A 14,294-nucleotide genomic window follows, 5' to 3' on the forward strand; every position below is an offset into this window, starting at 1 on the left:
CATTATTCCTTGTATATTATGTAAATAATAAGTGTGCTAAAAAGGTTTTCGTTTTAAACGCACGATATAATAATAAAATGCAGTTTAATAAATATTTTTATACCATATTCCTGTGTCATTATAACCATTTAACGTATGATATAAAAATGAAAAATTTAAATGCTCTAACACCTGGTTTTAAGCCTGAATAGTCCACGCGTTTCACAAGTACACTGATGGTGTCTAGTCACGAAATACATGCAATTTTGGATGTGAACATAATGTCTTTGTTTTCTATATACGTGTTCTAGTTTTCGATACGTCAGAAACTGCTTCAATTTCAGATACCAGAGTGGCACTTCTGTACACTCTAGTAGCACTACACTCTACATTTGAACATTTGAAGGTGGTATGGCAAAAAGTCATGACAGACTATTTGAGGACACTAAATGAAAGCTTGACACATTGATTTGCGGCAGTCAGTTTGGACTGGAATTAATACAGTATCACACTTATCCTCTGGATACATAATTATGAGGATACCGTATTACCTGAATACATACGCCAAACAGCATAGACTAGGGCTTAGAGTGGTTTAGTTGTTAATCTGCCAAATAAAAAAGTTCAAGGTTAAAGCCAAATTATAATCAGTGCTTCTAAACAATCCCAAATTTTCAGATTTGTGAATGTTATAACTTTGTTGTTGTAGATAATTTTGATTTTCGTTTAAGAGTAGCTAAATGTGTAGCAACTACTGCTCATTGATTGCTCTCCAATGGTCAGAAGTTCTAAATTAAGGATGGTTATGTCTGACTGGCCATCTGATATCGCATAAGGTGATATTCAGGATAAAAATACGAATACATATTAATAAGTCAAAATTAGAATGATAATTTACTCTATACTCTTAGTGATATTATAATGCTTTCAAATAGCACTAAATTTTAATTAACAAGTGAAATCCACCAAATAAAGGGAGATTCGTCAAGACAATTCAGTAATATCTGACAGAATTCGATAGAAATAAAAAGCCCAAACACAAATGCTGTTGTTGTTGTTTGAATTAAGCATAAAGTTATACAACACCGTTCTCTGCCCACCACGGTTATTGAAACCCGATTTCTAGTGAGTTGAGTCTACAGACATACCGTTGAACCACTGGGGGTAAACACAATTGTACAATGACAACAAACAATCTTTATTTCACTAAACAATATTAAATATACTTACTTATTAGAGTAGACAGTTTCCTCTACTGAAGAGTCGGAGTTGAACTTGTCTACAGCACGTTCAAAAGAGGTTGTATGCAAGACTAATTTGCTATAGACGGCATATGAAGAGATCATTTTCAGACTGAATAAATATTTCTTTACTTAGATAAATCATTTGCTGTGACTAGCATAACTCATGTAACTTGTTATTTCCAATTAAATATAAGATAGATATTTGTCTGAGAGATCAGTTGACTGCTTATGGAAAAAACGACTGTTTATTTTCACATACTGTAGGCCAGGATGTTCACAGAAAATTTTCTATGAAGGGTCAAAGTTTCTTGGAGGAGGGGACAAAGAAGTGCAAAAGTGTGAATTGAATAAAAAATTCATATATATATATATATATGTTGATTGATTAAAAGAAAAAAAAAAGAAATAAATACGTTTCTCATCTTCTAGAAGGTGGGGCCAACTATTGCCTACTTCCCTTTGGACGCCTGTATCTAGAGGAGACTTTGTAGTTATTTTTACCATGGGAAGACAAAAAAATATTACTCTAGGTGAATGACATAAAACAATAGGCAACTAGGGTAACAGTAAATCACGACCTTCTTAACCAAGTGCAATGTGGAAATTACAAATACTTGCGCATATAACAAACCTTGAGAAATTCCTATATTAATACAAAGATATTTTTATTTGAAATCAAATACAAAGCTAGATGTGATCTGCATACTATAAATATGAAACTTGATTTTAGTATTATAGGTCCTCAGACTCACCACTGAGCCACTCGGGGAGTTAATACAAGGAAGTAGAAAGTATATGGTGTACTTATACTTGTTTGTTTGTTGTTAAGCACAAAAGTTCACAACGTTGTAAGTCTGCAGACATACCGCTGTGCTACTGGGGGACAAGTGTACATGGTACAGCAATAAATCTATAGATATATGAAACTAAAAATAGAGTTTCGATACTTGTGGTTGGCAGAGTACAGACTGCTCATTGGGTGGCTTTGCGCTTAATTCGAAACAACAGCCATTAATACCACAATACATGAAGTACTAGCAGATCCGTATATCAACTTTTTTTTCAAAGATCAACTGTCTTTATAGGATCAACTTTTACTCGCCTTTTGGTATAATAAACTAAAATATCTTATGATTAGATATTTCTCCAAATTTTTTTTAAATGTTGAGAAACGCTTTTCTTCGTATTTTATAGTGCTATGACAACTACTCACGTACTGATGACGTCAGCATTTCTCGATGTTCATGAGGCTATGGTGTTGCCGAGGTAAATGCAGAAGTAAGGTAGGCTTAGATTTTAGACAATTTTTTGTTAAATTGGATTAAATTGTTAAAGTAATTGATTTATGAGAGAAAATTACAAAATATAATAATATGAAGACTGATAATCTTTTAGTTGCGTCATGTGATAATTATATTATGCGAGAGAATGAAACGGCTTTTAAGCCGGAGACAGTCCGAAAACATGTAGAAATACTAATAGTAATACTAATACTAGTACCACTAATACTGATAATATAACTGTCAGTGTTATAATAGAACTTAGATAGATATTAATTATTTTAGTAATTGAATATATTTCTAATACAGTAATATGATTAGTTAATTTTAAACTACTAGTAATAATATTACCAGTATTAATAACATAATTTTATTAAATTAATATTGTTGTAGATATGGCACAAACTACAAAGTACAAGTTAAATATGATTTATACAACTGATAAGTGGGGCTATTATTTGGTGATTTATACTTACAGTTATACTACATAGACACATTTTTTAATTTAAATGTTATTAGTTTGCATCATCACTACTCTGCCTTAAAAATTTTATTGTTATTTTGATTGAACTGCTGATAGTGTTGTGCTGTAATCAATGGTCTAACAAAATCACTTGTATATTTTACAGGTGGGATTTTTTAGACAAGAGTGCAGAATCTTTTTGATAAGTACTTTGATTTACATGTAATATTTGGTTAAGTAACCAAAGTATGGTTAAAAAATTAAAAAGTACCTCCAAATTGTCCCATCATTCTAAAAACTTTGTCCTTTAGATGAAAAACAAACACTTTCTATATTGGTGCTATTAAATTGTCTTTAATATAAAAAGCAAGAAAAATTTTGTAATAATGATAAATTGCAAACAATTTAGTAATTTTAACAATTTTATCATACAAGTTAAAAAAAACACTAAGGTTTTGTTAACTGCTGATTATTTACTACATCAGTTTTTAACTGTTTAAATGCATAACAATATGTATAGTATTCATACAGAATGTGTTGTAAGAAATGAAAAGATTTATTGTGTTTCTAGAAATGGATTTATGTGCAATAGATTTGATCAACTCAGAAGAATTAAAGAATTGTTTAAATGTTAAACATTTTCTGAAGCAACATTTTGCTTTGATAGGTGAACACACACTTATCAAAGAACATCAGTTTTGTCCTCTGTCGTATTAAAAGATTTAAGTGATAAAAGAAATCTGAAACTGAAAAGGAGAGTATGTTTGTGTTTTCTTGTAGCAAAGCCATATCGGGCTATCTGTTGTGCCCATTGAGGGAATTGAACCTCTGGTTTCAGCATTTTAAAATGAAGACTTATTGCTGTTTCACCAGGGGATAAACAGGAGAAAAGAATATATAGAAATGAGGAATTTTTTAAATAAGCTTTTAAAATGGCTGTATGGGAAGATGAAAACAATTATTAAAGTTTCAAAATAGCTGTTTATGGGGTGATGGATTTATATTAGTAAGTTTGTAACAGTGAAGGATTTACAATGCATTCACATTACAAATACATCCAATGAAATAATTATTTATTATGATACTAACTTCATTTGTTTTTAACTTAATAGAAACATAATGAAAGTTTTGCTGTTCTTTATTTTTGTGAGGTTTTAATTTTTTGATCATGACTCTTAATACTTCGAAACGTTTTCTTTTGTGAAGGTTTTTCTCTACATTTAATGTTTTAAAAGTTTGTGGCATCTCTGAACCTTACACTCACTTGTGTTTAATTTCATTTTTCATGTTCTTTGCTTCTGGTCATTATTTTTCTACTTGTTTCTCTTGTATAAAAATTTTCAGTCTTAACATTTCATTTTTTTTTTACTCTGTAACATTGCCGTATGTTTTTAATTTTATAAAAACATTTAGTTCTTTTTAACTCTGATAAAACATAAGTTTATAACTGAAGAAAAAAGATGTTGTGAAATAAATCAAATATTATGAAAATATAAAATGTTTAAACTACTGTAATGTTCAAAATGTTAGAAATAAAGGTTTTGTGTATACAGTAAACTAATATTTGGAAACTACTATTTCTATGGGCTCTGTTAACATTCTTGAGTTTTTTTAGTATCTTTTAGAATTTGTTTGTGTTCATGACTAGAATTACAGTATTATTAAGAAATCTTTTAGCTCCCCTATTAAACCTGAAAGTTTTTTAATAATGAAACTGCTTCAGTACTGTAAGTTGCTTAGAATTAAGGAACTTCCTATGTAATATTTAAAACAAAATTCATAAATCACCTATTTTGTCTGATTTAACTGATATTTCTCCTAATAAGTTGCTTAATAAATATATAACATTTATTTATAAAACAAGTAATTACGTATCAGATGAAAACATGTTATAAGTGGTTGCCACAATCCTTTTTATGAATAAATGTATTTTTTAGGTAGGTTTTATCAAGCTGTTTTATAGAATGTTGTAGTTTTATATGAAACATTTCATATAAATGAGGAATTGTCTATTTTAATTTTTAAATGCCAGAAATATTTAAATATATAATAACTTCTGCTGGGAAAGAACAATTTAAGGTAATTTTGGTGTATCTAAGCCATCCTATCCATCAAGTTAACATTCAAAAACTCTAAAGCAGCACCTTATGAATCAATTATTTATCAACTTTCTTTTAAACTCCATTAATTTATATTTTCTATCTCATTTGAAGGCAACTTGTTTAACTTCCTTGTTACAAAAGTAAAGCTGTCTTAATTAAAGATGACTTCTACCTGCAAATATTTATATTTATTTCCCTTTTCTTTCTATTCTGACTATGAACACTATAAATTCACCTAAACACTTGTTTCTCCCAGCTCTTTCTTCCAGAGAGAAGTTCTGTCATCTGTTACCTATTCTCATATGATAATCTTTTTATTCCAGGTTATGTCCTGGTTGCTTTTCTCTGATCTCTTTCCAAAAATTCAATGTTCTTTCTAAGGTAAAGAACCCAAGACTGAACACATTACCGAATGTGGCTTAAGCAGTGACCTGTACAATAACGTTATAACTTCTCTAGATTTGTATTTGACATTTCTCTAGATACAACCTGAAATCCTATTTGCCATGCTACTAGCCAACAGCACACTGCTTGGATGACATTTCTCTAGATACAACCTGAAATCCTATTTGCCATGCTACTAGCCAACAGCACACTGCTTGGATGACATTTCTCTAGATACAACGTGAAATCCTATTTGCCATGCTACTAGCCAACAGCACACTGCTTGGATAGTTTAAGAGAATGATCAGCCATTACATCAATATCCTTATCTTTCACAACACTGTTAATTATACTTATAATTCAAATTATGATAAGCTACATATGTTACATAGCATTCATTATAATTGAAAGTCACCTGTCATTCCATCAGGTAATCCAAATCCTTTTGTAAAACAGTAGTGTACTATTTACAACCAAACCCAAAGTTTTATGTTGTCAGTAGATTTAAATAATCTGTTGAAGATTCATTCATCATTACCTCATATTAAAGATATGTTAACTTTTTGAACAAGGCTTATTACATAAGTACATTGATTCATCCTCTGAGTATTGCAGGTGCCTGTTTATGAAGGCTGTAGACCAAAATGCAGTTATTTCCCATTATGGATTGTGTTAGTTTAAGGTTATTCCCTTTGGCTTGTGTAAAGTACAATCTAGTTTAATCTTCTATGTGCCAGAGCTGTTCTATAAAAAGCAATCTAATGATGATAAAAGTAGCAGCCTCCCATACATTTAAGTAATGTTAAGTAAATTTAAATGAGGAAATGCAGTGATTGAACCAAAGCTCACTACAAAGCTGAATATTATTTTTACCAGACTGAGTGCTCATTTTTAAGTTTTATTGTTTTAGAAACTGGCTGCATTTGTCATACTTAAAAAATTAGATACTACTCATAAAAAGCACTGTTATTTGGTTTACATAAAATTCATCACTTGTAAACCAGCACTGTCATCAGTATGGAAATAATTTGGGTATATCCAGGATTTATTGTATTATAATGAAAAGTTAATATGGATACCCAATAACAAACGATTAGCTGTTATTTCGTGAGTCCTTGAAATTGTGCTTTGTCTCTTTATTAACTGTGATATATAATTTTTTTCATGTACTTAATTAAAATTGTTTTTCACTTAGTAAGTTAAAACTTACAAGTAATGTTTATACCTTGTGCCTATACTATTTGCTCTTTCATGGTGTAAGTGAACTTTGAAATCTGTGGTGTTGATCTTATGTAATTATAGACCATAGCTATAATTAGTATATTGCACCTAATTAGCAGCCATTAATTTTTTTCAGGTGAACCTTCAGATACACCTTTATCTGAAGCCATAGCATCTAGCACCTTATTCCTGTAACTGGATATTTGTGAGATCTATGTTTCTTAAGTGGATGTGAAACCCCTGATGCGATTGTATCCTGAAGGATCTAGTGTAGCCAGCCACTCTAGTGACATGTCCAGCAAAAATTCTAGCATGTTCTATACTGTTGAGGTGGGCGATGCCCAGTTTACAATTCTTAAAAGATATCAGAACCTTAGGCCTATTGGTTCTGGTGCTCAAGGAATTGTGTGGTGAGTTCTTGTATTCGATACATCTACTTCTTTTATGTGTACGTACGTTAATAATGATGGTGTTAAAATAATGATAATAAACCTGATTTCTCTGTGATCTTCACTCTGACTTGAAGTATTGCCAGGATAGTGTTCTCTAATAAGTAATTAGGTAGTTCTCATATGCCTACTCATCATGACTAAAAATGTTAATATTGATTTCATTTTCAAAACAGTAACATTTTGTAAACATGAAATGGTAAAACAAGAATAAACATGTTGATTTGGTATAAGATCCCTTTAAATCATGAATAAGATGTAATTACATTTCTGTTCATGGTGCTTTATCATTTTAAACAGCTTAGGAAATGAAAACAGGTGATATAAATTTAGGTTTTTTTTTTTTACATTAGGCTTAAGAAAGATATCAATCACAAAAATTGCTACACTTAACAGGTGAAATGATATAATTGTATTTTTATCTATAGTGTCTAATAATTTATTTGTTACCTTTCAAAATTTTTGAAAACTTCATGTAATTGCATGGTCAAAATAAATTGATCAAGTGATATGTAATTGTTTAAACCCTTCAGGTGCCAAAGTATAGTCACGTGTAATGGTTATACTAGTAAACAATGGATAAAGCAAAATACCCCATACTTGTATGACATGAGTTTTTGTAGGCTTCTAAGATCATCAAAGACTGTATTGTGACCAGCTGTTCAAATTTTCTTTTATCAAGTTCTACTAAATGTGCAATGACAAATGCTTGATGGTAAAAATAGAATAAAACAACTTGAGATACCCGATTCTTTATTGTATCACTATTAACTAATAGAGGTGTGTGATGGTATGGAGAGCATTGTAATAGTGTTTGGATTGCCTAATTTCTTTTGAAAGATAAATAACATTCACTGTGTACCTGAACATTATTGCCAGTTGTTTTCACTCCAAAGTTCTTTGTTTTTATTCTGCTAACGAGGAATCTTACCAAAATAATCACATAACAATCCAGGATTTTGGTATTCCTTCAGTAATCTTTCTCAAGCAGCTTAATCACCAAATCTCAGGCTGATTGAATATTCACTACCACAGTTCTCAGATGACATCTTGATAAGTGAGCTCAGTTGAATAAACTATCTTCTATCTTGATGAAACTTTGTAGAATGGACATCAACTGCCTGTGGTGGAGACACAAGTATAGAGGACGACACTTTGAAAGTCTTTCATCTTCAAGACAGAAGACTTTTGAAACGTTGTCCTCTAAACTTGTGTCTCCACCACAGGCAGTTGCTGTCCATTCTACAAAGTTTCATCAAGGATACTCTACCTAAACCATCTATCAAAGAATACCTTCTGTCATATTGTGAGGTCTGTGTTGAGAGCATTATTTCTACTAAAGATGATCAAATCCAGTATTACTAAGTGTATATGTCACTTTTACATGTGTACCCACCTGGTATTTATTCAATTCAGCATACATGATTATGGGTATAAAAGCTGAACCCAACTACTACAGTAATAATTGAGTTGTTACAACTCTGTCTATGTACATAGCTCATGCATCTAACATTTAAAACATTTCTCCAGTGAAGCAAAATAGCAGAGGTTTTGATCAATAAGTATGTAAATATTTTGTGGAATGTCAAAGCTATTATTATAAATGAAACAAAACATGTTTAAGGGGTAACATTTGGAATTCTTGTAGTGTGTGTGCATGTGTTTATGAATTGTGTATTATAAATAGCTGAATTAAAAGTCAAAATGTTTTTAGCCTTTGTTATAATATCACTTGTTATGTAAGCACATGGTTAGTTTTAACTTATATAAAGACTGCTTTATAAATTATGATAGTTATTTTGTTAAATATTTGACTTCAAGTGAGTTGTGAGAGAAAATTATGCTTTGTATATGTTGTAAAATTAACACTTGTTTTTTGCAAAAAATATTGTAAACAGTAAATGATATAATAAACTAAATATGAAATTATTCTAAACCATTTTGTCAACATAGTTAAAGAACATTTCTGTCCCCCATGTGGCTTAGAAGGTAAGTCTTAAAGTTTATGAAATTGAGCTTCAGTGTCATTTGTGGCCACAGCACAGATAGTTTTGTTGTATATTTTTGTGATTAACAACAAAGAAACAAAAGAACATTTCTGATGTTACAAGCTGATATACAATAACTTGAACAAAACATATTCAGTAATACAAGGAAGAAAAAAGTATTTTGGTTAGCATATGATTCTGAATTAACACGTGTTATTGTATCATAACTGAACATTTGAATAATTTATATGAAAAGAAACTATATGTACAGTTGCTTAGTTTTGTGTTGTATAAAGTTCTTTGTAAGTTACTGATCAAAATGTTTCTCATTGTGTATAAGTGGGGCACTTATGAAACCTCTAAAGGAAGAAATTTGACAAAAACAACAAAATTTAGTTAGTATATGAATTCTAATACTAGTGTATGATTTCCAGAAAGAGGTTGTGTGGTGATGGGTATACTGAAGGTTTTAATTAAAGGTTAAGAAGTATTTAAGATTACATATGTATTGTTTGAGTTGTTATCCAGAAAAATGTGCTGCCAGTATTTTTCTTTCCAATCCCCTTTTGATTTGTGTTTTGAGGCAAAACGATTTAATTATGCATGTTTATGTTGTTGTGTTGTTTGTGTACTATGTAAAGATTTAGGTAATTGCATCCTTTTACCTTGTTGGTGTTTTTATGAGAGTGAAGATTGTGTGTACAACTATATATAAATGCATCCAGTTTTTTCTGTGATTGATGTATAAGACTGTTGTATTTCTAGACACAAGGTGTAACTGTAGATTTGTTGTTATAATTATTTTTCGAAGATAAACCATTAGCTTTATTAATCTGTACACTGCAGAAATCTAGAGATTATTCAGTAGGTCCAACATGATGCGTTTGATCTTTCTGAACACAGTAACTATTCCTTGCATGTGCATTTTGAAATTTTGTATGCTGATAGTATTGAGGTGTCTGAGATGTGTTTTAACATAAACTGAGTTGATCAAGTGGCACTAGCCTTCCACTTATAGCAGGGTGCAATATCCTTCATGTATAGTATAACACTAACGTATAAAATATAACCCATGTTGTGGATTCTTTAATACCTTCATTACCTCATCTTTTTGTCCTTACCTCAGAAGTACATTCCCCTCAATTTTAAATGGAGAACAACTATATTGATCAGCTTTTCCCTAGGTTTACACTGGGCTTCTCTTAGCCTGTAGATGACAATGTTCACCCTTTAAGCTCTTCGTGTATTTATTTACCTGGTTTGTTCTTTACTTTATCTTTCTCTCTGTCTTTTGACTCTTCTTCCTTACTGCATTCCCCTCATGTTGAAAATTTAGTTTTCCTCTTACTGATATGTTAATGCTGTTTCTTTTGGAATAGTTTCATTTACATGCTTTATCCTTCTTAACTCCAGGATTTTGTTGCCATGGTTTACGGCCATTCCCCTTTACCATTCTTGTTTTTCCAGTCCTTTTTATCTACTTGGTAGGCTATAACCTCCTTACCTCCAATAATTTTCTTTAGTGCTAAATGTTCCTGTTTTTGTCCTTTTTCTTACACATTTTCTTTGTTACCTAACCTCTATTCATCATCTTTCCAAATCCTTATACTATGGTCTTGATAACCTTTCTGGGGATTTAAAGTTGGTACTTCTAATTACCTTGGTCAGGGTTTCTTCTACTTTGTATCATCTCAGTTTTATTTTCCTCTTGGGATGAGACACTCTTCACTCTGTTTTTCATCATCTTCACTCCTACTCTCATGACCTTTGTCTGGCTCCTTTTCTTTACCCTGAAGATTTCAGGGATATTCCTTATATGTTGAAGACACCAGTACTCTCTTTCCATGTTTTCTCATCATTTTCCAACCTCATGATTCCATGTCTGCTTCATAATCTGTAACCTCCCATCATTCTTTTCACATTTCTTGTCTACTTCTTGCTTGTACCCCTTCTGGATTTAATTAGCCATTGCACATCCCATCAGTGGCTACCTACTTTTGTACCTGGGGCACATTTGTTTGTGTGCATCATCTGGACCCTTTGCAGTCAATTTGTGGGTCATTCAGTTTTATACCACATGGATTTTCTCTTTACTTTTCATCTTTTCCTCCTTTTTTTAATTCCTTTTCCTTCTACTGACCATCAGCATCTCCTGCTTCTCAAGGCCATGGCCATTATATTTTGTGGACAAGAAAACCATCTCCAGAATTTTATTATCTTTTTGTTGTCCCCCCCCCCCCCAATCCAGGTACTAGTGTCTTGTCATTTACCTTTTTTCTCTCAATTAATATCTTGTAGTTCCTCAGTTCAAAAAGAATTTTCTTCTTATCTGTAAGTTCTGCAAGTTAGGGCAGCTCCCAGAATCTCGGAGATTGTAGAACACATAGGAGCTTTGGGATGTCTCTGAAAAGAACCTTTCAGTTCACTCCCTTTCCATTTTAATGCAAGAATTTCATCACACTAATAGCAACAAGAATGTCATGGCTTGGTGGTTAGGGTATTTGTCTTGCAGTTTGAGTGTCATGAGTTTGAATCCCTGTTACCAAATGTACTTATTATATATGGGTGTAAAAATTCCTAGCATACAAAAGTAACAGCCATCCTCTAGTTCAATGAGACTAAGAGTTAAATAGGAATGAAAAGTGGCTTGTTGAGAGCAAGCTAAGCAAAATGGTTAAAATATAGAACTTATGTAGCAGAAGTCAATCATTCTAATTGATAAGAAACTCTGTTAGGAATTTCACATTCAATGTTGTAACAGCCCAGCTGTTACAAGTTTGTGTTAATAAACACAGAGTATTAGAATAATAAAATTTGAGTGATTGCCAATTACATCTTAACATGTGAATACATGTGTATTCCTTATAGATAATGTATTTTTTATACCTATAGGCTTCCCAGTGTGGTAGGTTTCACTCGATCTATTGCTTAATGTGTGCTATCTACTGCTGCCATTTCTGTGTCAACATCTTACACAGCTATTCTGGAACCAGGCTGCATTCCCTTTAATACTGTGTGTTTGTTATACTAGGAACCAGGTACCAATAGATTAAAAAATGGGGGATCTGTGGCTGTAAGAAATGACCAAGTTTGTGTGTAGGGGTTAAAATAAGCACATTTTTTCTTCATCCCAAAATTTAAAATCTTGTAAAATTCAGCCAAACTAAAAATTTTCAGTTACACTTATTTCAGCCAGGATTAATATTCATGTTGTTGTTACATTATAGACCAACCTAGATAAATACAATATTCCACAACAAAATAAATATTGTCCTAGACAACTGCTAACATCAATAGCCAAACCAGTGAGATATTCTGTCACTATTTGTGGGTTGAATCACTCCATTTATTTGGTATCACAGATGTCATGCTACTACTTGGCTATACAGGATGATCTACTTTTACAAAATCTTGGAGACAGTTTTTGCTTAAAGAATTGCTTAGTAACTTAAAAAAATATGGATCACAACAATCTTTCAGCATTTTTGGATTTATAGTGATCCTGCTCCATCATACAAACTGATGATATTCCAGTATTTCATCTGATAAAAACACTCATCCTAACTGTGTGATAATGGGTCTTGTAGATATCTTGTTATAAAACATCTTGATAGCTTGATAAGAAAGGGTTGCAAAGTGTTTTGGTCCAATAAATCTTGCATTCAACAAAACATTCTAACAATCAATCACACAACATTATGTACACACTTCATAGTGAAATACCACTTGATAGGTTCAGAAAGTACCTAATGTTGCATCACATAACAATGTACACACTTCATAGTGAAATACCACTTGATAGGTTCAGAAAGTACATAGTGTTGCTTCCTTTCTGTGTTACAGTCAAGTAATTCCTCTAGTCACTGGTCTGATAAATAATACCAGCTGTAGTGACAAGAAGATTATCCTCAGGATTCCAACTGACACCCACAATTATATTTTTATGTTTTTCTAATCGAACTCATACAGCTAAATAAGTATTTTCAGCATCTTCCATGTCATTGTCTGAATCAAGATATAAAACATTACTCTGACAACAAAACAGAATAAAATCATAATTCTGCAATGTTTTTATCTCTTTCAAGTCTTCGAAGTTAATAAGCCATTTGAATAATGCACAGTACACCTTAATGATGATTTTCCCATACAGGTTGTGTCAGTAGTGTTTCACAAAGACCACAACTGCAGGAAATTCTTTTGTTACACAGTATATGCCTTTATAGGAACCACGAGCACATGCATTACTTGTTCTAGCCCATTTCTGAAATTCTGATAACTCTGATTTGATGGCATCGGTATCTAACAAGAACTCAGAGTCTTAGCATGGATGTATTAACACAAGTTTCAAACAAAATCACACCAACAAGAACTTAGTCTTGTCATGGATATACTAACTCAACTTTCACACTTTATTGAAAGGAATATTTGTTCTCATTCTTTGGTCCATTTGAGATTATCATAAACTGTACATGTATCTCAGGATGGCTAGTATGGGTATTAACACTTGTACTAGTAAAGAAGAGAACAACATTTTAACATTCTAAGGTTATCTTCAGGTTAACAAAGAGAGAGTTTACAACTGACTGTTGCTGGGCACATGTCTGAGGGATGAGAGAGGAAACAAGTGTGAGATTGTAGGGGGTGATGCAGTTAGATATTTAGTTATTAATTAATATAGGTATAAAGGTGTTCCTTTATATTGGTTTAATTTGTGTTTTGCTTATTTTTTATTTTCCTTCCTTGGGTTTTCAATTCCTGCTATTATATGTAAATTATTGATTTGATGACTATTGTAGTTATTTTACAATACATTTCTTTATTAATAATTTTGCTGCTTCAGATATATCCAAATAAACATTTATGCCCACTGACTGCAAAACTTGGATTTACCCCACAGCCATCAAAAAATATTTCCTTTTACTGCAAATTATGGGAAAATCACCCTGCACTTGGAACAATCACCAAAGTTGCTTGTGTGCTGCCATCTATATTATACGTCATAAACTCTGGATGTTTATGTGCCTCATTACAAAATTGCCAACTCTTCAGGAACACGTATAGAATCTACATAAAGACAGCATTTTTACATTGTGGATATAATCATTTAAATAATTTGTTTTATATTTTGTAATAATTTTGGTTTCTTACTGAGTTAAGTTTGTCTTTATTTATATCTTTTACTAA

The 14,294-nt window shown here is 31.7% G+C and overlaps 1 protein-coding gene and 1 long non-coding RNA gene across 2 annotated transcripts in view; both read left to right on the top strand.

The window, feature by feature from the left end:
• The window catches only part of LOC143256139 (uncharacterized), a 141,573-nt gene that overhangs the window by 23,275 nt on the left and 104,004 nt on the right, over positions 1 to 14,294 (top strand). The gene's annotated exons all lie outside the window — the stretch shown is intronic.
• Positions 2,474 to 14,294, top strand: part of LOC143257720 (stress-activated protein kinase JNK-like) — a 63,401-nt gene continuing 51,580 nt past the window's right edge. Inside the window, exons 1-2 of the mRNA XM_076516753.1 lie at positions 2,474 to 2,501; positions 6,810 to 7,083. Coding sequence (XP_076372868.1) covers positions 6,917 to 7,083 — 167 coding nt within the window. The 5' untranslated portion in view covers positions 2,474 to 2,501; positions 6,810 to 6,916. The remainder of the gene's footprint in view (positions 2,502 to 6,809; positions 7,084 to 14,294) is intronic.

Source organism: Tachypleus tridentatus, chromosome 7 (assembly GCF_004210375.1).
Source record: "Tachypleus tridentatus isolate NWPU-2018 chromosome 7, ASM421037v1, whole genome shotgun sequence".
Lineage (NCBI taxonomy): Eukaryota > Metazoa > Arthropoda > Merostomata > Xiphosura > Limulidae > Tachypleus > Tachypleus tridentatus.